At 46.2% G+C, this 25,375-nt stretch overlaps 1 protein-coding gene across 2 annotated transcripts; it reads right to left on the bottom strand.

Moving 5' to 3' along the window:
- Window positions 1-712: 712 nt before the first annotated feature.
- LOC149358991 (MFS-type transporter SLC18B1-like) lies at window positions 713-25,303 on the bottom strand. Of its 2 annotated transcripts, XM_089571169.1 has the most exons (15): window positions 24,704-25,303; window positions 16,309-19,809; window positions 16,045-16,212; window positions 12,381-12,476; window positions 12,227-12,300; window positions 11,406-11,553; window positions 10,696-10,764; window positions 10,021-10,120; window positions 8,965-9,128; window positions 7,521-7,619; window positions 6,284-6,372; window positions 4,396-4,491; window positions 3,986-4,060; window positions 2,717-2,810; window positions 713-1,446 (listed from the first exon to the last, which is right to left on the bottom strand). In XM_089571169.1, exons 2-15 carry the CDS (start codon window positions 16,453-16,455, stop codon window positions 1,327-1,329), a joined length of 1,539 nt encoding a protein of 512 aa, XP_089427295.1. In that variant the 5' UTR covers window positions 16,456-19,809; window positions 24,704-25,303; the 3' UTR covers window positions 713-1,326. The 2 variants fall into 2 exon arrangements, with proteins under 2 accessions (XP_089427295.1, XP_089427296.1); XM_089571170.1 differs by lacking the exon at window positions 24,704-25,303 and having other exon boundaries at window positions 16,309-20,256.
- Window positions 25,304-25,375: the final 72 nt, after the last annotated feature.

The following is a 25,375-nucleotide window of genomic DNA, read 5'->3' as shown; positions in this document are numbered from 1 at the left end:
GCACAGTGTGTAACATTTTCTAGCATCTCGTATTTATGGCTTCCAGACCCTTCTAATGGCAAGCACCATTTGATAGTCGCGTGGCTCCAGACACGTGAAGCCACAAACTATAAAACACTGTTCAATTCCTGTGTGAGCGAAGACTGAACTCATTTTTCAGATGCTTTGAATTGACAATGTTTCTATCAATTTCTAAATACATTGCCTCCTGTTAAGGTGTTCATTGTTTCTACTTTTGTACACGACAAGCGAATTGTTTGTTTCGAGGTATACCAAAGTGTTTTAAAATGGTTGGTAACCACCCCCTTTGCTCTGCTGAAGCATGTGTATTGTACGAAAACTTGTGCGACAGCCTTAAAAAAAACGGCTTCTAATGTTCGCACCTTGCTTAAGGTCTCAAATCATTCCTGCTGTGTTTTTGTTGTATTTTACGGCAGATATTGCGCGCTGAAGTTCGGAACTGTGTGCACTTTTGAGAAAGTTTATAGTGCCTATTTTTCTCCGTTACGTGCCTAATATGCAAATTTTAGCCGCCTTTTTATGGCGCCTAAAACGTGCTTTTTAGTGCCTAAAAATCCGGCCTCTAGTTATAATATAGTAATGTTGGACGAGCTTCTCATACTACTTTCGCAGATTGTGTCACAAAAATACCGTGTTTAACACTACTGTTCCATAAAGCGTTATCTCAAAACTGGAAAATAAAGTGCACTGCTCAACTTGCTATCTGATTTCCTTTTAAGAAATGTAGTAACCACCCTGTGAAATGCGATAATTGGTAGTCAGCAACATGAAGTAGCTAGACGTATACAAACATCGTCCTCGGAGAAGAGTGCGCTATTCTCATGTGTTAGTTAAATTATGTAAACACCCGCTAAGCAATCAACGTGTGACCAAACGCTTTGCATATCATAAACTCGAATGCTTCACGTGAGAAATCGTTCCATAAATAGAACACAGAGAGATTTCACGACAAACAGCTCTACAGCGGAGTAGTCGCTGGTGGAAGGAGGCCTTCATGTGTCCTCAGGCTTGAGTTCATTCAGCGACTACTCAGTGGAGTATAACTCAATTACAAAGACGCCTTACTTTTTTATTATTTCATAGTCAGCTTTTAGTATGCTTCCTCCCCTGCTTGGAGTGGAATGTTATGTGGTTTTCTGGATATGAAGAGTATACGTAATTCGTGACGAGGTTTTTTTTAAATATACGATGTCAACAGCGCTTTTTGGGAGCATGCTAATTAAATATTAGAGTAATTTATTTTGGTGCGTGAAAGAGTAGCAAAGACCGAGAGAAGGTGTCCATTTGATGAAGAAATGAAGGAACTCATATGAGGGACGTCGACTGTGCTGATTGGTCAGGCGGCCTTGACGGAGAAGTTTTCACTTTGGCGGCTTTTCTTCGGCTGCAGATTGAATGCACCCAGATGACAATGGTTGCGGGTGCCTGAAATGTGTAAGCAGAGTATTACTCTCAACCACTTTCAGGCAAATACAGTACAGTAGCAGTTCTTTAAATGCTAGTACCATTTGTATTCTTTTTCTGACTGTTCTTTCTTCAGCGACTGAAATATACTCGCAGCGAAAGCTAATGCATCCACATTCTATGCTAGCATCAAATGAAAGCCGATGTCTTTTATTTGTACAGTTTAGACCACGTCACCACACCGGTGAAATTAAAAAGAAAAAAAAAGCGTCAAGACCGACACATTATGCTAACTTGCCCCGCTCTTTGTACTTCTGGACTGCATGGTCGGGTGTCACGGGTGCAGCCAATAAGTAACGTTTCGATGCGAGAGCAATAGAAGTTATGCTCCACTTGCGAAGGTCAGAGTTAAAAACATTGCAGCTTACGCCAAGTTTTATAAGCTTAGCTTCAATTTTTTGGGCCTCAATATTTCTCACGACACATATGAGCACACAGCTTCAGTCGCCTGGCCGTAAAGCAACAAAAAAGAAATCAGATTCACAGTCAGATTCATTAGTCACAGGCGCCAGCCAGCCGTTCCCACATGTCAATGGCTTCGAAGCCTCGGCTCCTCGTGGGAGGAAGTCATAGGTATGCCTGCCCTGCAGAACAGCTCTGTCTTCTTTTTTAGTCAAAATACACTTCACGGCATTCTTTTGCTGCGGCTACTCAGACTTGATTATGTCCTTATTTCAGTGCTTCCAATTAGTGGCTGTCGGGAACTGGGGCTTTTGCACAACTCTGCTAAACGTAGTTAAACGTGAAGTATGAAGCATGTCAATGTTCTCCCCTCTGTATTTCTCGATCAATTTCTTTAACTTGTCTTTTGACTTACTTGCAGGACAAGGGTATTTTAAAACACGAGGCAACGCAGGCATTACGCTTAATCCATCTAAAGTAAAGCTCATCCAAAAGTAAAGCTCTAAATGCCTGTTGGCGTGCGGTAGTAGCAATTGAAATAATGTGTGTGCCTGCATAGCACCCATTCTGACTGCTATTTTCTCACACTTTCTACGATTTGGAGTTGCTCTACATTCCCTGTACGTATTTTTTACACTTTAGCCTAAGTATCCTCGACTTTCTGATCGTTCAATGCTTGCACTGTAGTTGAAGTTTGCACAGAATCGGCTTCTTTCTTCAAAATTTGACCAGCAAGAGCGTCAGATGTGTGTGGTCCGAGCATATTTATGTGTGTGCAAAAAAGGTTACGGCTAGCCAGGACCTGATAGTGCAGTGCTGCTCGACTTACCCATGCGACCAAGAGCCCGAACATGAGCATGGATCCTTTTCTGTAACCGTACAACTCGACGACGTACCCAGCGATTGGTGGTGCAACCATGGCCCTGCAGTTTGTGAAGTCGTTGAGAAGAGCGCGTTCGAAACGAGGAAAGAACACTTTTTAAATGTTGGAACAAACGTTGATCGGGTTAATATTTATTTTAATAAGATTATTCGTACTCGTGTCGAGTAGCAGAGGAATTCAAAGATTCCACGGCAGCGTCCTTCAGAATAGAAAGCATGAAAATTACCAGGACTCGAGGCCTTGCAATTAACTATCCCGGCGACAGCTGGGTGAACTTGCTTTCACGCCCGTGTTTATCTATCAGATAACTGTGCGTATCTATCAGATATAAAATTTAGTGAGAGCTCATCTTCCGACATAGATAATGTTACTGATTATTCGCGCATGCGACCACAGACAGCGGAATCGATTCGTCTTGCTGCAGCTTGTTAATCTTCTTGAGCAAACATAATTCGCCGTAAGCACCTAGTGTACTTATTTTTGTGAACACGAGCAGCGGGTTTTAATGTATTTGGTCAAGCTCTTGTGCAGTATAGCTGAGAGCCCACCTGAGTGTCATGTGCTAGCTTTTGGGCGATCCAGCTTCGGACAACGGCAACGGACTTTTTTTTTCTGCAACTAAAGTCTATATGCTGACTGCCGCTAGTGATATGCTACATCGATCGTTATTTGCCTGATATTTTGGCACGCACTGCGCAAATGCGGCCACAGAAGAGGACAGAGATTCTTCAGATTGTTCCGTTCACTTTTGATGCTAGTTAGTGTACACTGTGACCAAAGAAGAACGAGCATTTCGACATCTCCTGCTAGAAATGCTCTTGCCGATTAAAGGTTTTAGACCTCAGCATGATTAATTCACCAGAAAAGTGTCAGCGTTGAAGTCTAGGTTGCGCTGCCGCCGAGAGTTTCTGATGGGTCGGGCACAAAATGATTTGCTTCAATTCGAAGGCAGTTGCTCATTAACATCCACCTCTGCGCAGCTTTGAGGTTAAGACTGAAACATTTCATTTCATGGAACATTCGACTGGAATGTGGAGAACTGGAATAAAAAACAATTAATATAAATATAACGTTATAATGTTAAGAATTTTTTCTGTAAATTTTAATAATTTGAATATTTCATAGTTTTAATGGCAATGTTTGCTCTGTAGCATCCTTAAATTTTTCTAGATCGCAGACTCAAGAGCATCTCGCTTAGTTATGGTTCTGACTCACCCGAATACAGCGAACGTAAACACGGTGCTTGAAAGGAAGCCGTTTGTACGAATGTTGTCAGGATAGCCACGCTGCCTACAAGGAAGAAGCGAAGCACAAAATATAGACTCTGTGCAACAGAAATGTGACAAAGACAGGGCGGTTAACCGTTATTAGTCTTCGCTATATTCAGGTAAGCTTTCAGCAACCATTTTTAACTAAGTGTTTCTCGATTGAATGCGAATCCCCCAGGAACCACAAGCATATCTGCGTTACCATAACCTTTTGAAACCTTGTCTGAACTACACTGATAGGTTATTTGTAACGAACACAAACATCCGAAATTAAGAGCGCCAGTATAGTAGACTTTACTACAAAGCGAAGTCCATGCGTTAATTTAGTAGAAAGAAGCCTGATAGGCGAGCACTCACACTGCACGTTTCAGTCCATGGCAGTACCCGCAGACAAACTGAGCAGACATTCCCAAGCCAGCGAAAACTTGAGAAGCATAAACAAGCGCTAGTGACCTGCGTATGAAGGGAAAATAATAGCATTATATTTCGTTGGAAAAAATGAGATTGCAGACATTTTGCGGGTATACATGGATACATAAACGTACACAAATGGCGCCCAAGCGAATGTAAAGGAAGCAATGACGTAAATCAATACTAGCACAAACGGCGAGAACGAAATTGAAACAGCCGTACTGGTGGTTGCCGATAACAGTAAGGTATGTATATTTTTTCATAATTTCTGAATTTATTAGCTGTAAGAATTTCTCAAGTTTTAAACCGTGGAAGCTACGCAAACGCCTCAAGGCGAAAGGAAAGACGAAGGCGGTCATAAGGAAGCAGAGAGCCCTATTGGGATACAGTAAGTATGAACTGATACGAAGAATATGCAAAGGTGTAATGGTTCCAGGGCAACATTTGTGAACCAAAGACTCGAGATTCACCAAGGACAGTGGACCGATGAGCTATAGGGGCCCATAGAAAGACTACAACCGAGGCAGTACAGGGGGACATAGGCTGGTCGTCCTTCAAGGTACAGGAAGCACAGAGCAAAATACTGTTTGAAGGGAGGCTATGAACAATGTACGAGGAGAGCTTGGCAGCCAAAGTTTTCTGCTATTTGTGCAGTAAAAGCGCAGACATGCGATGGAGCAAAACGACTGGAAAGGTTATGGCAGGCTACGTAGGCAACAACAGAGAAGATGAGGCTATCGCGAACATAAAGAAGAAATTCCACGAAACCGAAACACCAAATGGAGACAGAAAAATGCAACAAAAGAAAAGAAACGATGTGGGAAAATTGAAAATCTGTGCTCTTCTGTTTAAGGCTAGATCAGTTTGCCTTGAAACCGGGAATATAGAAATATGAGTGAACAGGCAGACAGTTTTTTTTGTAGCATACCGGAGAGGTGTCTAATATACTAAAAACGTGTTCTGGTAGTCTGTAAAGCTGTACAGTCAGATATCAAAGAGGATGCGGTAAGCCTTCCAGTAGCTTTGGGTTCTAGGTACAGATAGTAGATGAGTTCAATAGAGGAGGAAACCTAGCTCCACATGAGTACCGCAGGTGGGCTTTAGGTACAGCGAAAGCAAAAAAAAACAAATCATCTGCAGAGACGAGCAACAAGATAGGTGACGTAAAAGGAGAATGGATAAACTGCACGAACGGCCACCGAAATCAAAGTAATACAGCTTCTAACGTTATAAATAGCCTTGAATGGGAAAAAATAAACTCGACAGGATAAAAAAAGAAGAAGAAAAGTACAAATTAGATAAAACAGCCGCTTTAATTACTAGGAAAAAGCGCCGCTCTGAATCAAAGGCAATGAAAGGGATGCTAACAGCCTGCTTGTCCATCCGGCCCCCCGCCCGCCCGTTCGTACTGATTCAAACACAGCACGCTGGTCGCACGTGGTATGTATCCAATAACTTAGAAAAGTTGGCACCCCATTTTAAGCAGTTGAACTTGTTTTAATGCCTGCTGCTGCTTGAACTGTACAAAATAATCTTGCTGTTGTGCAATCTTGAAGCAAAAGAAAAGAAACACACCTGAAGGACACAAATGTGCGCGGCCAGTGCATACGGCATGTGAGAATTCACACAGTTCCTGTCCTTTGGGTGCAGCGGGTGGCAATATAAAACAGAATTTTGCAAAAGGAACATATTTCATTTTCACGCGACAGCGGATATCTTCGTTTAACTGGTACAAAACATCAAACGGTTCATGTTGGGCTGGCACGAAAAAAGCCCGCTCTCCATTTTCCATGCGAAGCCCAGGAATGTAGACGGGGTAATCCGTACGCCTTACCGAGGTATAGGAAGGAATGGCGCGGGTCCTATAACAAGGTATGCCAGTATGGTGAACAGTTGTCCCACCATGGCGTAGAATGGCTCCAGCTGCAGAAAAAAAAAAAACATTACAGACACCATAGCCACTTTGCAAAGCACGTGTGCAGTGGCCTTCATTTGCTAGCGAAGCTGAAAACAAATATCGGTGCGCGGTTCTTACTCGTGGAGAATAATGATATACTAAGAAAAAATATTATAAAGAGTATCTGAGGTTCATAGCATCAAAAGGCAAAAGGCTTAAGCCCCACCTTAAGGACGCGATAGCATTAATGGGCCCGTTCAGCGGCTTGGGGTCTTCTTTGCGTATCACTTCGCAAACACGGACACTGTTTTTTCTTTTACCATTACATGACGCTTAACCTACTCTTCAGAGTACAATGCGATTGCATGAGTGATCCCTCCCGCGCAACTAGTCCTTCTCTGTCACCTAGGCTCTGCCTACATACCCATATGCAGAATTTGTCAGCCTATACATTCATAGTTCGCGGGTCGTCCCCATATCATTACTAGCGCAGTGGTGCAGCGGTTAAGCGATGCGCCACTGCTCCAACAGGTTTCTGTTTCAAACACAGCAGCCATCTGTGGGGCTTGCGAGACATAGGTTGCTCTTCTTGAGTAACCTCTCGCGACTCATCACAAATTGAACTGCAACCTGGTTGTGATGACATCACGTGGTCACGTGACCCATGTAGGAGGTGTGAAACGTGCTTTTCCGCTTACATCACCACCGACGACGCCGGATTGCCGGGAGAATGGGAGCCTTAACACTACCGCGTCGAAACCTATGCCACATAGCGCGTATCCCTCTCGCGATCAAGGTTCGTCGATAGCAGTACTGGCCGCCTGCTTTTAAAGTTGAGCGCTTCCACGGCCACACGACAGAAAGCTAGATCACATAGCTGCAGACAGCAAATTTCCATTTGTCAGTAGATGATGACGTGATGCATAGGCAGGAATGTCATCCAGCTTGCAGCAGACAACCACACTCCTCCTTCCTCTGCCACTTGCTATTGTCACAGCGCCACAGTTCCGCAAAACCCGCCCCTCCCCCCTCCCCCTCCCCGTCCCCCTCCCCACCTCCCACTCCTTTTGATAATAATTGAAATAGAAGTTACCGAGTTACCGACAGCGCATTACACTATATGATGAGATTTCCATGCGCGAGACGTAGTGTAGATTTTTTAAACTTTACGTACTGCGTAATGAGAGAAGGCTCCAGCGATGAAACCTCCTACTGAGTAACTGGCGAACTGGACGGTGTAGACGCTGCCTATGACGGTACTTGTCAGGTTGAACTGAAAGAAATGTAAGAAAGGCTAATGGACCACACAAAATTTGCTATGAGTAAATTAAGAAACAATGCCCTCAATTCATGAGAAAAATTATTTTTTAGAAAGTTGCCGGGTACCCACTACACCTTAAATGTAAGATGGTCTATGGGGGTTTAAAGTCCCGAAGCGACTCAGGCTATGAGGGACGTCGTATTGAAGGGCTGCGGGAATTTCGACCATCAGGGCATCTTTAACGTGCACTAACATCGCACATTACACGGGCCTCTAGAATTTCGTCTCCATTGAAATCCAACCGCCGCAACCGGGATCGAAACCGTGTCTTTCATGTTAGTAGCCGAGTGCCATAACCACTTCGACACCACGGCGGCCCTTCAAATTTCAGAGGCAAAGCTATTCGGTTAGAAGACAAAACGTGCTATCATGGAAAGAAGCCTCGAGAACATGCGAAAGAGCGATATATATGTGCATTGGTGACCTGTCTACCAACTAGCACCTGTAATGACTACCATATAATATAGTATTGAGCTATACTTTTCCCGCCACAACTGTGGCCTCGAACCACTAGCTAATATCAGAGCTATCTGCTTCGATCGCCGGTTACGCGTCCTAGAGAGTCTTGTCCCTAGCACTACATCACAGAGCACTTGTGATCAACAGTGATAACTAAAACTTCAGGTCCTAAGACTCACCTGGAAATCCCTATGAAAGCCAGTGTTTTTAGGTACTTGGTTCCATTCACAAAGAGTGGTGCTCAGCCCAACTTTTTATGGTTTGGTTTATTGGGGTTGAACGTCCCAAAGCGACTCAGGCTATGAGGGACGCCGTAGTGAAGGGCTCCGGGAAACTTCAACCACCGGAGTTCTTTAACGTGCACTGACATCGCACAGTACACGGACCTCTAGAATTTCGCCCCCATCGAAATTCGGCCGCGGTGGTCGGGATCGAACCCGCGTCTTCCGGGTCAGCAGCCGAGCGCTGTAACCACTGAGCCACCGCGGCGGGTCAACTTTTCATGTGATACCGTATAGTAGCGTTTGTTAAAAAAAGAGTGAGGTATGTTCAAGTTATAATAGCCACAAGTTGCAGATGAGCAGGCTCCAAGTTTACACTCTTTCTCTTAGGTAAACGGCACAGAAAATAGACTGTCATTCACTGACACTCTCAGTCAATGGCTCGAAATGTCTGCGTAGCGTAATTATAAAAAGCTACAAAAGCTGAATATCATTCATGCGAGTTCAGTATTTGACGTTATTAAGTTCCAGTGATTCGAGAAATACCTTTCTTCTATGAAATTGAAAGTACTGTACTTTTTCATGTGTTTGATTCAGTTAAACCCTTAAATACTGACGTTTTCGAGGCTTGGTTCCAGTGTCGGTTCGTTGAATCCCACGATGACCCAGCTCATCATGAGTGTGACCATATCGGCGAGGAACACCGGATCAGTGAGGAGCCAGTAGTAACTGGGAAGCTTGATTCCATTCTCTTGCACATCTTCATCACATTCTTCCGGTTCTGCGAGAACATTTGAGGGAGAAGGTTTAGTTCGAATGGAACACCCGCAATTCGCATGCAACCATACATTAATCGCCCTGGCCTTTAAATCAAATTCTTTAATTTCTAAAATTACCTAAACTAGACTGCTGGCTTGTGGCTACCGTCCGGGCCAGTCACAATGTTTTTCACGGGCGTAAAATGACTGCTGGCAAATGTTTGTTCAGCACATGAGGAGTGAGTCAGCTAACTAACGTACATAAAGGCCCTAGATTTTGCAGTTATACTCAATAAAAGGCTGGAAAATTAGTTGAGCTATGGTGCAGTTTTATGCCACAATCTCAATATGTGTGATCTGACAGCCATTAATAAAGTTAATTGTGATAGCGAACAGTACTCTTCGATCGAGCGTTTTGTCATAACCGGTTAACAGTGATTGTTGTTGTGATGTTCTCAAGTACTAGGAAACGGTGGCATGCTAAAAACAAGAATTAGATCTCCAAAGGCGGGGCGGTCACTACAGGTACTGAGCTTGTTTGAAATATAAGTATTTTCTTAACGAAGTATGAAATTTGGGATAGGAAAACAAGACTGTCAGGTACAAATACGAGGAATAGGCCATGCTTATTGTAACCCCCCTCCCTCCCCAGGCCGCTAACTTCCAAGAGTTGACCACAAATCCGTCTCTGTATGCAACACCACGCTGTGAATTTAATGGCATGCCCAGATAGCGTACTATGCGTTGTGCGCGTTTCACGTTAATCTACACTATACCCATCTGCTAGCATGGATTTGCAACTTTATATGGTTTACCAAAAACGACAAAAGGAAGGTATTATGCTCAGTGCTAGGGGAAGAAAGAGTGATTCCGCTTTTGAGAGCAAGTTTTATTGAGAAGCGTGACGATACTTACCACTGTATTGGTTAAGCTTCGATCGGAGCTTCATGATTACTGGAAATGACAGCATAGTTATGGCTCCCAAGACGAAAAACGGCAACGGATAGGCCCATGCCTGCGACACATGTGAGAATATTGTGGTAAATGTCTCTTCTTTTGCACGTTTTGTGCATACATTTCAACACATTCGTACATTTATTGTCGGAACCACCCTTTCCGCGCTGCTGCAGCCATTGTAACAAAACTTGGGGCCAGTCCAGTAAGCTTCGAGTATCTTTTTTCCGATTTTCCCCTGCAACCTTGCGCCATCCCGTTTGCAGAAATAAAAGATCAAACAAGAGAAATCACTCATGATAGGTTCTGGGCTGCAACTAGCTGGGCACAAGAGCAGTAATAAAATTATATTTGATTTCAGGAATTTCCAGCTAGCGAAGTATACTGAGTACAGCATTATTTGTGCACACACGAAGCCTTAAAAATTTCCACGCTTTATCTTATCCGATGAAGAGCGAATAGAAAAACATACAAGTAGCATATTTTCGTTCACGTAAAGATGATCGCCAGGGCAGTTTTACATGGTTGCCGCATGCAGGGTGTAGCTCCCAACGATTTGTACCTTATGATGGGCTTTAAGCATTTTAATTCGCGAATAACTATAAATATGAGTGATAAAAGCAAGAAAGAACTCACGTCGATCAAAGCACCACCGATTGCAGATCCTACCATGTTGCCAGATCCCCAAAGGAATTCTAGAAAGGCCTGGAGACGTAGAAAATACTCATATATCCTCAATAGTAGAATTATTTCATAAAATGTAATTGCACTGACGATAAAGGCTGCATATTGCTCTTCCTGTGCACTCAAATGAATGTAAAGTTGCTGCTTCCTAGTGCCTGTGAGCAGTTTTGCGCTCTTAAAGCTGTTCCCAGGCTTTCTACTGCGCCACCCGCCCCTTGGCAGGCTTATTTCGCGTTGTTGGCACATTGGAGAGCTTCTTAATTTGTCCACTCTGCATGCAGCTGTAGCATGTCCACTAAAACGAAAGTGATGTTCAAACAATACGGTTCATTGAATACGCAGATTTCCGTTCTGAAAGCGCTGTTCGCGCTTATCCTCATGGGTTACGAGGCCACATACGCCTACAGCGCGCCTATAGCGTCAGAGCTGCAGTTATTGCATTTCAATCCCCTGCGATCACTTGCCGAATATAGCACCAAAATTACTGCTATATTTTATTGTGCAGTGGTTGCGAAGTGCACTCAGTGTTTTGTTTACTACTATATGGATGCTTTACTTCGGATGGAGGTGACGTACTGTATGTCCTGTTCCCTGAACACCTTATCGTGGCCTCTACGAAGCGCCATTGAGACAGCGTGCTTCTAAGCTCCAAAGACACTCACAATGATTCCGCCTCTGTATTTTGGAAAGCGTGTCGTGAAGACGGCAAACATGCTGACAAGGTAGAAGGTGTTGGTGATGCCGCCGAGAACGACGCACGCAATGGAGAGGCCCAACAGGACGTTGCCATTGGGGGCCCAGTACAGACAACTGCGCACGTCGTAAAAACGCCACGGGGTTGTTAACGTTCAAGAACACTCCGCGGCGAAGATACGGCACACGGGTTTTCCTTACGTCGTAAGTACCGTACATTGCTCGTAAAGAATACACGAGAAATCAAAGAAGCGTTTTACATGACTTTGTACGTCATGTACCACGATGAACGCTGGCTTTCATTAGGCTGAGTAGTATAGTTTGCAAAACAGTGAGCTTTCTTATTTTTCACTGAGCCGAATGTGCATGCAGTAACAAGACCATCGAATCTGGGAAGCAAACATTTATGGTTTTATTAAAATCACTGCTCTTTGTAGAACTTATTGCTGGGCAAGTTGGTGCATAGCTTTCTAACGCTAACACTGCTCTTTGGCAGGAGAATTTGCAAAATTAGGCACTTCAACAATCTGCATTTTGTTCCTCCCAGAGTTAACAATTCATTTTTGTAAATTGGTTCGTGCTATGTTTTGTGACGTTAATTGTAAACAAGGAACCTAAGCAAGCGGTGAGATGTTTATAGCTTTAATCCCTGGTTTGGTCGGTCGATGCGCTTACATGTATTGTAGCATAAAGATTTTAAATAAAATATTAGAGAGCAGGGTAATGGGTTTGTTCTGGGCAAAGCATTACTGAGCTTCCGAAGGCATCTGAGCAGTACTGTACTACTCACCCAAAGAGAATAGTGAAAATGAAGAAACCGCCTTGGCCAAACAAGTAGCAGGCTGTAGGCGTGATCCTGTTGATCTGAAAAAGGACGCTAGATACGTTTTCTTTGGAGTGACATTTTCAGATATGATGAGATTTGATAGTCGGTTGAAACTTACCATTTTTTCGGCGGTGATAGACCCGATCAGCATAAATACCTTGAAAACTGAGAAGACAAATCCATACTTCCACGCTTCTATGCCTCTTGAAGAAGCCTGAAACATAAAATTGAATACGAAGGCTTAATCAGAATGTATTTAAAGATTCATAGGTCGATATTTATTCCTGAAGCAATGGAGGTTCCAACTTTGCATTAACGAACAAGGCAATGTTATCATGCTCGCAGAATTGTAACATGCGCTATTGCATAGCATGAGGCGACTGTTTGCTGGAACATAGACAATTGTATGGTATAGACTCCACAAAGGGCCAAGTTTTTTTTTCTCGATGTCGGCGGGTTGCGGCGCTTACACGAAAGCGTCGTTTTTAAGTTCAATTTTCAGACTATATTCTGGGCAACCTATTTTCCTATGGCGTAAAGTCTCACCATATATATGGCGCCTAGTTGCATATACCTGTAAGGTTTTTCATATCTATCGCTCTCGCCACTTGTTGGGCTAAGCTTTTACAGTCATCTTCGGTTCCATCCATTGTCATCCAATATTTCAGTTGCTTAAAAAGAATTACCAATAAAGTCGTAGACTCCGCATGCCACGAAGACAAAAGACACGAGCAGAGAAGCTGAATTGACGCTCTTATTTGCTGTCCTGCCGGCGTAGCTTCGTTTCGGCCATAGCCGCCCACCCTGAGTACAGGTGCCTGAATTCTGCTCTCAATCACACACAGCTGACCAGCGGTGCAAGCTGGGAGATAATAATGATAACAGCCGGCAACTATCGTCATCTAGTTACTCCTCGGAAAGCGTGCCGAGCAAGGGAATCTGCTGGCCATTTTCAGGAAATCGACGCTACGCTGCTGCATGCGCCGTGAGCTTATCTAAAGAAGGATCGACAGCGCGCTGGGCCATTTCTTTGCTCCTTCGCGAGTGCTTCGTCAGCGCATTGTGGCGTTATTGACATAGTTTTCTTATAAAAATAGTGACAGTTTTCACGACATCGACGCCACACTGCGGCTGCTCCGTGATACCGTCTGCTGCGCACTCGCCCGGCACTTTAGCGCTGCCTCTTACTGGTGGTGCGCAGAAAGCACTTTCGGATGTCGTCCCCGAAGCGTCGTGGCGAAAAGAAAGCGAACTCGACAGAGCTGCTTCGGGCCTTCCTGTACGTCAACAAGCTGGAAAAGCAGGCAGGTAATATTCCATTTCTTCCCCACTCCAGCACCAGAAAGAGAAGGCACCTTTGGGTGGAGAAACTGCGGATAGGCAGGCCAGTCACAATGTCGATTGTCCTGTGTTCGCCGCATTATCAAAGGGCTTGAACTAAGCAGTAATTTCTTTGTTTCAGTTGAATTTCGCATTATTCAACTCTCAAATAAGCTGTCGTTATAAAACCATAGAGCGAACGCAGTAAATAATATTTCGCGAAACAATGCGCAGGGTAGCACGTCGTCCGGCATTTTTGGACAGGCATATCTTGCCGCCAGTATTAAATTTTTTTCTTTCGCAATTTCAGTAGTAATGGGCACTTTCGAAATAGAAATTATTTCCACGACCGTTTGGGTGTTTACTTCAAATCGCTGTTTCACCAGCGATTGAGAATTCGTTATTTTCATCAGTTATGTCACATTGTACGAAATTTTGCACATGCCCGCAAAAAATCAACCGCTAGTAGTTTGCGCCGGAAGATTAACAAACTGTCTTTCTAATGGCCTGAATATATTATTTAGGAGCAAAAATAGTTTATTTAGAAGGAAATGAAAAACGGCGTGACAAAGAGCTAAACAATTCTGGCCACGAATGTACAGACAAGGATGCTCGTTGCTCGACTGAAGTGATGGCCGCACGTAAATGGTACTGGAGTTCAGCATGCTGAATTGAAATGCAAGTAGAGGGCTGTCGAAAACGAAATAATCGCGAACCATTTGATCTTTCAACGTCATGCTATGATTTGGAAAAATCCGGTGTTACTCCCTTGTAATAATGCAGCAGTACAAGAGACATGCTTGCACTTTTCTGTCTTTCCCACCGTGCAAGATCACTCTGCGGTGGCGATTTAGACATCGCTAAAAACACCCTGGAGGCAGGGTACGATCGTGTGCGGTTCCGCTCGTATGGCGAACGCTTGCAGACACAGCCCGACGATCTCCAGTTCGTTATCAGTGCTTTGATTTGCACCGCCAAATAGTTAAAGCAAGGCGCTCACATTTGATGAAACTCAATTGTGCAATCAAGGAAACTTGTTTTGCGCCAGGCTGATCGCCATGGCGGAGTTCTCTTTTCGGTCGCCATATTGGCTTGACTGCGGCACCGACTAGAGTTCGGGAAAATCACCAGTACGCATCTGAAACACTGTTGTGCTTTGGGGATCTTTGAGCTTTAGATCTTCTTAGCTCGTTCCGCAATTTCACGCCGTCGGGGGCGCGTTAGCAGCCTCCGCAGCACACGCTGCAAGGAAGTCTGCGAAGACCAAACGCGCTTCGTCATCTCTGATCGACCACGCACGAGTCTCCTGCTTGAGCTCTTTGCATTGGTGATTCCTGCCTGATCTGCCTTATATGCTGGGTGTGCTAGCCGCCGCTTCCCCATAAATTAACCAGCTTTTCAAACAGAAGAATCTTTGCACAGCGTTATCTCTTTTAAGCTCGTTCCTCAGTTTCGCGCCGTCTGCGTCGGCCCGTCCGCAGCGCAGACCTTGGCAGCGAGCCAAAGCGCTGCGCGGCAGCAACCGCACGGCGTGTTTGTTTTGGCGGGAAGCCGGCTGCGGTGAGTCGCTCGGTGGCCTTGGAAGCAAGCCAAAACGCTGCTGCGGTCATGTGCGCCAGTGTGTGCGTATAAAAAGAAATCCGGCGAGGCTGTGCGTAAGGGGTAACGCCCACAAGGTGACACGTGTTGGAGTACGCGCACTCGAGCATTGTAGTCAAGTCGTTAAAATCATAACACTGTTGAAAGTCGTTGCCCTCACACCGCAGCTAACTCTCATACTTTCGATTTACACCCTCTTAACCGTCCAGTAAGCTTTTTTTTTCTTTTCTCTCAGTAATCGCCTCCTATGTTGGGGAGAGCGTCCTATAAGCGAGTGCAGCCTTTGGTCGAGTGTATATGGTATTCAGTACTCTGAACGGATCTCCTGTGTTAGGTAAGCTGAATGACGGGTATCTAGTATCGAGAATACGTGGTTTGATTAAAGTACAGCTTACTTGAGCCTTTTGAACCTTAAATTTATTCTACTTCAAGGAATAGTTGGTATTGCCGTACTCAGGTGTTTTGCCAATCAGGGAGCCAGAAACATAACGATGTACGGCGCAAGCTCGAATGAGAGCGTGTCCCTTATAACAGCCGCCCCTACAGGGGCTTGGCGAAAATGCGGAGACCAATACAGCGTTTGTCACCTTACTCTGTTGCCATTTTTTTTTGTTAAAAGCATACAACAGCCACAAAGCACGGCGTTTAAAGATTAGTTATCTGGAGCTTAGTCAAGAGTATTTCTGGTTATTAATTTGTTATTCACCTAACATGTTCTGATAAACTTTTTCCCTTTTTTAGGCCAGATGTGTAACGAATTAATTGAAACGCCCGGCATAAAACAAACCAACCAATAAAATTTGATGCTGTTCGGTCTCGAGTGCCACAATTTGCGCTCTTCTCTATTACTGCGTTTCACTCACCAGAATCGGGTAGAAAGGCTGAATAAGCGAGAAGGCCGCTGAGATCCAGAACTCGCTGTGCACCAGAGGCAGGAGCCACGGGTCCCGCTTGAGCTTCTCCCAGCACCCCACCGCTGCTTTCGACGGGGAAACAGCCTTCTCCTCATCCTGCGCGTCTTCTTTCCAAAACTGCGTGTGGATGACGGCAAGGAGCCACACTTTACTCCAACACTTGGTGAGGAAACCCCTGTCCTCCTTGTCAACCGGCTAGCGCGCCTCACTGACCTGGACTTCGTCGAAGCTTCCAGAGAGTCTCACCGTTTTCGCTGTCTCTTCTTTGTTTACGTTTGTGATATCCGAATCTTCAGTTCGAAACACGATCGGTGCGTATGACAGTCGTTGATCGGAGCCCGAACACTGGGCGTCCGGCATCCCCGGCGAACAAAAAGAAACGCCCGGTAAGGCTTATGCTTTTCTATCGCAGTTGAGTTAACCGAAGCCTGCACGGGCGTAAGGTGCGGAGGCCTCAAAGCTTTCCACGGTGAAGGTTAGTGGCGGAGTTGAGAGAAACGGACTGCTCACAATGTGTAGCTGCTCGCTGGAGAGGGAGCTTTTCTTGTTCGTTTTGCAGACGCGGCGCTACAGGTACGCACGCTGAAGCGGGGACACTGGACGCTTGCGCTGAGCGGACGCGGCGGCGAATCGCACAATGCCGCGGCGGAAACGCTGCTTTTTCCCTTGCTATTTTATGGAACGCGGCTCGGTTCATGTGACAAGCTGTGCGTCGACCTTGCAAAACCCGCCGGGCATAAAATAACGACTAGTGCAGTTGGAGCTGTGCTCAAGCTGTTTTGGTAGTCAGGGCGGAGGATAAAAGCGCACTGCCGGTAGCGCTTTCAGTATCAAAAACAAGACAGTTGGCATTTGAAAGAAACAAAAAAAGAAGACTGAAGCACAGCCTGACGACCCTATGGTTATGCAGCTTTTAGATGTCAAAACGAGGATGGCGCTATAACAGACGGCCTGATCGAGGGCACGGGATGTATTTAAGCAATCGCTTTCACTTTTTAGGCGTATGTTTGGTGAGTACACGCGTGTTTTTGAGCATGGAACAATATATTTTGTTTTCCTGCAAACATTTTTTGCAATGCCTCCTCAGTTGTGTAAATATACAGTTGGTGACAAATATATGTAAATATGTGTGCCTTTCCACTATTTCGTGTCTCATTACTTCTGGTTGATGGTATGCTCCTCAGCGATAACATAATTTTCTGCGCGATTGTGCTTTTGTTTTTTTTCCACCGCAGTTGTAAGCGCAGGTGGGTTTAGAAGCGTACGCGTTCGAGCTCGAAAGACAGCAGAGGGGCCAGGCATGCGACAGCATGAACGGGCATCTGGGTAAGAAAGGCACTTGGCTCCTCCTGCGACACTTACTCAACCCCACGCAGACCAAAACGACTCAACGCAATAGACTCGCTAAAATTGTATACCAACATGAAGGCAGTACAGAATACTTAATCATAGAACTCAAGAGTAGATATCTAAACAACACGCAATCCACGCAATCCACGCAATCCACCGATCCACTTCCCTGGTACACGGGCGAGCCGAACCCAGAATTAGACCAGTAATTCAGCGCGCCAAAGTTACGGCAGGCTATGCGCCAACTTAATACAACATAAGCCGCGGGACCGGACGGAGTCACCAACAAGATGCTGAGCAATCCAGACACTACATCAGTGACGGCTCTTGCTGACCTAATCAACAAGCATTGGCAAAAGGGTGAAATCCCCCAGGAATGGAAACACGCGAGAATCATTTTATGCCTAAGCGAGGCAAGGAGTTAAAAGTTGAAAACCTAAGACACAGCTCCCTCACATCTTTTTAGGGAAACTCATGGAACACATAGTACTAAGCAGACTCCAGGGATGCACGAAGGATAAAAACCTCCTATCCCTCTCCATGCTTGGCTTTAGAGCTTACCTGTACACGCAGGACGTGATGTTCCAGCTTAGCGAAGAAGTGATTCCCAAGAGTAAGAACACGAGGGCCATCCTCAGATTAGACTAATACTAGGCCTTTGACAAAGTGTCACATGAGGTCATCCTCACTAACCTATCGAGGCCAAATCCGGAATCCGGAACCTTCTACTACATAAGATCATTTCTGGACAAGAGGAAAACAGCAGAAATATCGCTCGGCGGGACAATCTCGGATCCCATTCACATGTGGTGTCGGGGGAACCCGCAAAGCTCGGTACTCTCGCCATTCCTATTTGCCCTGGCACTCGTAGAATCACCGAAACTCGAGGCCATCCCAAATCTCAGTCATACTTTCTATGCCGACGATGTAGCCCTCTGGATCACTCAAGGAAATAATGGGGACATAGAAGAAACCCTACAATGGGCAGTCGAGACACCTACGTCAAAACGGTAGACTGCAATGTTCTCATTCCAGCCCGAAGCTTCTAATTAAAAGAGACATTCCGGGGGGACAGAAATACAACCTCCCGCCACCCAACATAAACGTACCAGCGCAAAGCGAAGTCAGTAGAGAAGTCAATTTCATTCGGATCCTTGGTCTGATCATCCAAAGGAACCGCATAAATGCCGAAACCATCGAAAAGCTAAACGTCTCGGTACACCAGACCATTAGATTGATCCGACGCATAGGGAACAGGAGAAGAGGCGTTAAGGATAATGATCTATGCCGATTGGTGCAAACGTTTGCCATCAGGAGGATGATCTACGCCCTCCCCTATCTCCAATTATACAACGCCGAGAAACTAAAAATTAAAGTACTCATCAGGCAGGCCTACAAGGCAGCCCTAGATCTACCCATCAACACCTCCACCGGCAAGCTACTGCAACTCGGCCTGCACAACGAGCTAGACGAGTTGACTGAGGCCCATAGGAGAATAATAAACGCGGAACCCCTCAACGCGGACACCCGCTAAATCCCGTCTATCGTCAGAAAGGTAACTATGGTAAAACCATTACCGAAAAACATCCACCCCGTCCACCACGAAGGCAGACTCAAGGCCAGAGCATAAGCCCTAGCCAAGAATCTGGAGGGCCGATCGGACGTAATCTACGTAGACGCTGCCGCTTACCCAACACCCGAGAAAGCGTACGCGATAGCCTCGGTGACCGATGAAGGCTAAACTCGTAGTAAACGCCACTGTACGAACTGTTCAAAAGTAGCCGAAGAAGCGGCAATTGCCTTGGCACTGACAAACCCGCGAGCGGAAGGGATTGTCAGCGATTCAAAAGCAGCCATTGGAAATTTTGCCATGGGCAGAATATCTCCCGACTCCTTGGGAATTCTCAAGAGTTACCCGGAAGACATATAGAAGACGTGGAATTGGTCTTGGTACGGGCTCACTCGTCAAACCCGGGGAATGAGGCAGCCCACCATAAAGGTCGAGGATCTATCGGCCGAGCTGTGGATGCGAACTCGGACGCCGGAACGACAAGAGACAGCCGTAATAACCTGCCGAGAGATCACGCAGCATTACAGGCTAGAAAGGCTAACCTTCCCACCTCCGCATAAAAACCTAACCAAAGAACAGGAGGTCCTGTGGAGACAACTCCAAACTAAAACTCACCCTAAACCCGCTGTCCTAAGCCATGTGTACCCGGAGAGATTTAAACCAGAGTGCAGCAAATGTGGTGGCAAAGCCACCGGAAACCACATCTTATGGGACTGCCCGATAGGTCCCCCACCAATTTCGCTTCAGAGGCTCGCGCACGGGGCCCATGGGAGACCTTGCCGCTCAGCTCCGACCTGGAAACACAAGTACAGGTCATGACAAAAACAGAAGAGGTCACCGCCAGTCTGCTCTGACGGCCACCTAGGAAGATCAACTAATTCACTTGTTACTCAAGCCGATAATAAAAAGTTTTCCAATCCAAATATCTGTGCGACCTTTTTTTTAAATTTAATGTCGCTTTCTTCCAGTTGCATGTGTTCCTTCTCTTTTTTTCCTGTAAAGTAGTTATGTCGTTGGGAATAGTAAATTCGTGTGGATACTTGATTGATGCTATATACGCTTTTTGGTCGCGTGATGCCGGAACCTCTGCGCCCCTCTGAATCTTCTGGTTTCGATGGCTGCTGACGCTTTCGCGCTGCAAGGCATTGTACCTTGGCTGTAGCGGGCGGCACATAAGTACTGGGGGAATGCACAGAATATGTGCTAGAGCTTGAAAACGTTTGATCTAATCACGTGATTTACTGTTCGCTTTGCGGCTGCCGAATCGGTTCGAATGTGTTGTTCAAACCGGTCTGGCTACTAGAGACTCGCTTTCTTTCTCTATTCAGCATCTAACTCTTTATGTGAACCATGGAATTCATTGTAAAGCTGCATCTTTCTAATCCCCTATATAAGCTATTGTTTTCGACTTTTGCAGGCTTTCTTTTCGTCTTGTAGGCCGGTTTATTTTTTTTTGTAAATAAATACTTTCTATAGAACATGCAGTTCCAACCCTATCTTTGTTCTCATCACCAGGAAGAAATCTGTTTGTGTCTTGGGGCTTTCGTAATGCAGCTGAGTACAGCATACCAAGGCTCGCTGCTTTGGCCGCAAGAAGAAATGTGAGCCGGCTAGCTTTTGTGAATGTTGTCACCATATCATAAAAAAAATTTCGATGTAATCTATGCTACATCCGGACAACCCTATTGCAGGAATTCATGCACGGATGTTACTTTTTCTCAGTTCTCTTTTGCGCACACAAACACGACAAAATAAGTACGAGTAAGACAGGACGGGGCGCATCCTGTCTTCCCCGGCATCATGGCTCCCCGTCCTGTCTTCCGCATCCTTATTGTGTCGTCTTCGTGTGCGCAAAAAAAGACTCTGAGAATGGACCAACTAACCCCACAACTCACATTACTGGAATTACTTTTTCTCTTTGAAAAGTGGCGCAAGGTATAAGTCCTTGCTTTGATCTTTTGGTCCTGTTTTGATTGGTAACACAGTTAACGTCGCTGGTCGTTTGGTTTTGCGCGGTATCGCTGCCGAACTGCTGGCTGGAAGCAACGACGGAAGCCAGCGCGCGGCACTGGTGTCACCATCTGGCGTTAGAAATGGAATATGTGATGTGGGGAGCAGTAGCAAGGATATTTGTTCTGCGTTTTCCGGGCAGATGGCGAAAGCAGTCGACTGGGATGTTGTGGCCTACTTGTCGAAGAAAGAATCACATCTGCAGGCACAAGTTTCTGGAAAGAAGTTTGTTCCTTTCTTCTTGCCGTTCCGAAAATCTAACCCCATTGTCTTATTTAGGTCAGAATGTTCTGATTAACTGAGCAAAAATACAAAGGGGACGAGGGCCAGAGCAGCAGCGGTGAAAACACGGTTTTCGCTCCTTCTCGTGCCGCCGGATCCTGCGCACCGACGGCTTCATTTTCGAGCAGCAGCTGATCTACAAAAGTCTTACAGGAAGTAATGATCACCATCTTTTTGTACACGCGTCTCATAGAGCACAAGGATGAGAGAGTTTGGTGTTCCGTGGCGTCATCCCTCGTGCAATCATAGGCTGTCATTTGACATAAACACGTTATATGGGATTTATCTACGAGTACAGTAACCAAAGTGACTCTCCACGACGTTTCGTGTCGTCAACATGCGGTAATGAAATTTATCATAAAAAATAAATAAACATTTCCACTGAGGACATTCACGGAAGCTTTAAGCTTGCTGATGGCGCCGTATGCATGAACTTGAGCAGTGTTTTAAGGCGGATCAGACATGTTAAACATGGTTAGGTGAGCATTGGAGGTCAGCCGCGGAATGGTCGCCCTCAGACAGCCACGAGAGAAGCCAGCAAGGAAACCGTTGATGAAGTGATCAAACAAGACAGGCGAGTAAAAGAAATGAAAAAGCGGTAATAGTTGAACTGAGGCCCAGTGTAGCTCAGGAGATGATTAAAAGCTTAGATTACTGTAGAATCTCTGCCCATTTCGTTCTACTCCTATTGACCGTGGTACACAAAGTTCAGCGGGAAGCTGTCAGTTCAGAGCTTCTCCGACGGTAACGTAAATAAGATTTCCTGCTGGGATTGTGACTGGTGATGAAGTCTGGTTTCACCACTTGAAGCCTCACTCGAAACGACAGAGCATTTAATGGCCCTACTGGAATTGTACATCAACAAACAAACCACGAAATGGGCCGCCAGCTGCCGAAGTCATGGTCGTGGTGTTCTCAGTACCGCAAGGTCTCATTTGTGTCCATTTTCTCGAGCCTGAGTAAGTAATAAATGCTGATCTTGACGTTAAAACACCGAAGGAACTGCTCTGCACATTGCGCGACAAGCGACCTGCAGGAAAATGGACGATGCAACACAACAATGCATGCCCGCACGCTGCTCGCTTTAGACTGGAGAAGACTGACATAAGGAGGTCGGAAGCTCTGTATGCGCCTGACAGCCCTGGTCGGGCTTCTTCGGTTTTCCACCGGTACGGATAGTGCAGATATTCGACGGATAAAATACGAGGTGAACGATCCTATCGTCCAAGGCGATCCTTGCAGCAGTGCGTCACTGTCTCGACAAGGCTTGAGCGGAGTTGTACCCGAGGGGTATTGTCAAGCTTTCCTGTCGGCGAGGGAAATGTGTGCGGCGGCAAGGGCGTCCGCAGAATTTTTTTCAGGGGGGGGCCCATTGGTTGTTGGCGCCGGAGGGGGGGGGGGGGGGTATATTCGTAGCGAAAAGGCACTATTTGCGGAGTAAATTTATTTATTTATATATAAATAAAAAATAAGTAAAATACACACATGAAAGAAAATTACAAGCAGCAAATTAAAGCGCGGATTGTAGAGATACATTGGAGTTTATCAACAAAGAAACAATTAAAATTAATAAAAATGCAAAAAGATGCTATCAATACTCGAAGTGCTCAGTCTTACTGCATACGGGTTCTCGACTCACCCGAATTGATGACCAGCACACAGCGCAATATGTTCACAAACACGCAACTACAGTAACTCAGTCAGTCTTCCTTGAACAGCAACTGTAGGCGCCTCGGATTTTTCTGGGCGAATTGCGTAGTTACACGGGTGATAAATTCATTTCTGTGCTTCATTACACGCTCTCAGTGCACAGTCATCATATATATTGATTGGAAAAATGGTTGAACGAGTACGTTGAAAACAAAAGATGACTATATACAACGAAAACTTATTTACAAGATAAATGCACGCTCGCAGCTTCATACACCTCGCTCCATCTTGCTCGCGCATCCGCACAGTCGAGCAACCGCACACACACTGCTCGCCGCTCGTCGTTTTCTCGTCCGCTGTCTTGGTTGTTTGTTCTCACCTTCGTTGACAACCCGCCACTAAAAACACCGAAGCACAAACACAGAGGCGCGCACATGTGCAAGGGCTTACTTGCCACAATATCCCCGAATGCGCACTTTTGGGGTGTAAGGAACGCCGCGCGACTTCCGAGGGGAAGGGACACCCGCAACTAATTCGGTCGGAAAATTTGTTTTTGTGCTTTTATGGGGTTCAGAGCCCCAAAACGACTCAGGCTATAAGGGACGGAGTAGTACAGAGTTTCGGATAATGTCGACCACCTGGGTCTCTTTACCATGCACTGACACGCACAGTACACGGGCGCTGTTGTCATTTGAGGCCCAGCCAGAGGTGACAGGCGAGCCAGGCAGGCGCCATCGGGCTGCGTTGACCAAAGGCGCTGGTTTTCGGGAAGACGCAAGGAACGCTGGTGGGGGGGCGCCTCTGGAGACTGCGTCGCCGTGAACAAAAGCAGCTAATCCCCTTTGCCGAAGGTTCTGAAAGCGGCGCTTCTACCGCACTGAGCTCTCCCGTGGATCGGAGGAGACAGCGAGCGGCGGCGGCGCCAACTCGTCGCCCGCTTGCCCCTGAGCACCCCGACAAAGCGGGGGTGGACACGGCTGATTTGTCCTTCCCCCCTCAAGAATTCATCGGTGGCCGGCGACCTGTGCCCTGTGCACTGTCTGCCTCCGTGTCGCTATCTCTCTAGAGATCAAAGAAACAGACACCCATCTCGAAACACATGCTCGCCGGTGCCGCTGCATGTCTGCAACAGGTCGTCCTTCAGCAGAGCTGGCGGTGGCGTGGTTTGAAAACGGCGGAACGACGCGCGCCCGGACGCGGCATTTCGCAGATGTGACCAAGCGTCGAAGCGGGGCTGCTTTTACCCTTTTGGCTGAGCGCACCACCGCCCCTGGCGTGCGGCCATCACTCACGGTTCGAGTGAGTGATTTTCCAGGGGGGTGCAGCCGCCCCCCCTTGCCCCCCCCTCCGGACGCCCATGTGCGGCGGAATGGGGACTGTAGGGAAAAATGAACAGAAGTATGAAAAATAAAGTGGCAAAGTACCGTTTTCAGCAATGGAGCGCAGTAATTTGTAAAAAAAAAAAAAAAACATTGCTGCTCGGTAGGTTTGATACGACCCTCGTACGTTGTTTCAAGGCGTTGCTCATAAAGTGAAACAGGGCTTTAAACTATGTAACGGTCGCCATCGATGAGCCGTTACCGTCAGCAATACTCAGGGAGGGGACATCTGAAACGTCACCAGGCAATGAATGACAGAACTTAGCATACTCGTAATGTCCGAGGAGCGAGCGTAGAATGACCGCGTACGTCCATCCCACTAGGGGTGCTGCACAGCACGTTGTAAGGAAGACGACTAAGTGCTTACCACGCTTCGTCGTCACTGCTGATCGTCCGCGCATGAATCTCCTGCGTGAGCTGTCTGAGCCCACTGGTGTTTCCTGCCCGAGCTGCCTTAACTGCTCGGTGTGCCTGTGGTCTCTTCATCAAAATTAAATCTCGTCATCCTATAGAACAATGAATGCCTTAATTAACTCTTCTTAGCTCGTTCCTCGGTTGTAGAGCCGTCGACGTAGGCGCCGTACACAGCAAAGACCTCGGTATCGCGTCAAGATTGTACGCGCCAGGGCCCACACGGCGTCTGACCGGAGCGCCGGGAGCGGTCGCTTGCTCGACTCCCCTTGCGGAGCGCCAGGACACTGCTGCGGTCAGGTGCGGCAGCGCATGCGAACTATTAAGAAAGCCGGAGAGACTGTGCGGAAGGGGCAACGTGACGGAAGCTGCTGCACATGCACTTGTGTACGACACTACAAAATTCTTTGCTCTCGCACCACAGATAACGCAAAAATATTCGGTATATTTTTCTTCAGCTGTTGGGCTCGTATCAAAACCGTGTTAGTACACAGTAGGTTTAGTGGTATACTTTGAGAATATTTCGTATCTGTAAATGAACGTGTCTTTTTATCATAGTATTACAGTAGTATAAAGAGGTCTTGTTTTCTTATTTCCACAATCGGAGGTTTTAGTAGGCCTTCTCCCG

Source organism: Amblyomma mixtum, chromosome 2 (assembly GCF_055824585.1).
Source record: "Amblyomma mixtum isolate Tamu chromosome 2, ASM5582458v1, whole genome shotgun sequence".
Lineage (NCBI taxonomy): Eukaryota > Metazoa > Arthropoda > Arachnida > Ixodida > Ixodidae > Amblyomma > Amblyomma mixtum.
The sequence above is the reverse complement of the archived record's forward strand: the minus strand, read 5'-3'. Positions and strand labels throughout refer to the sequence as shown.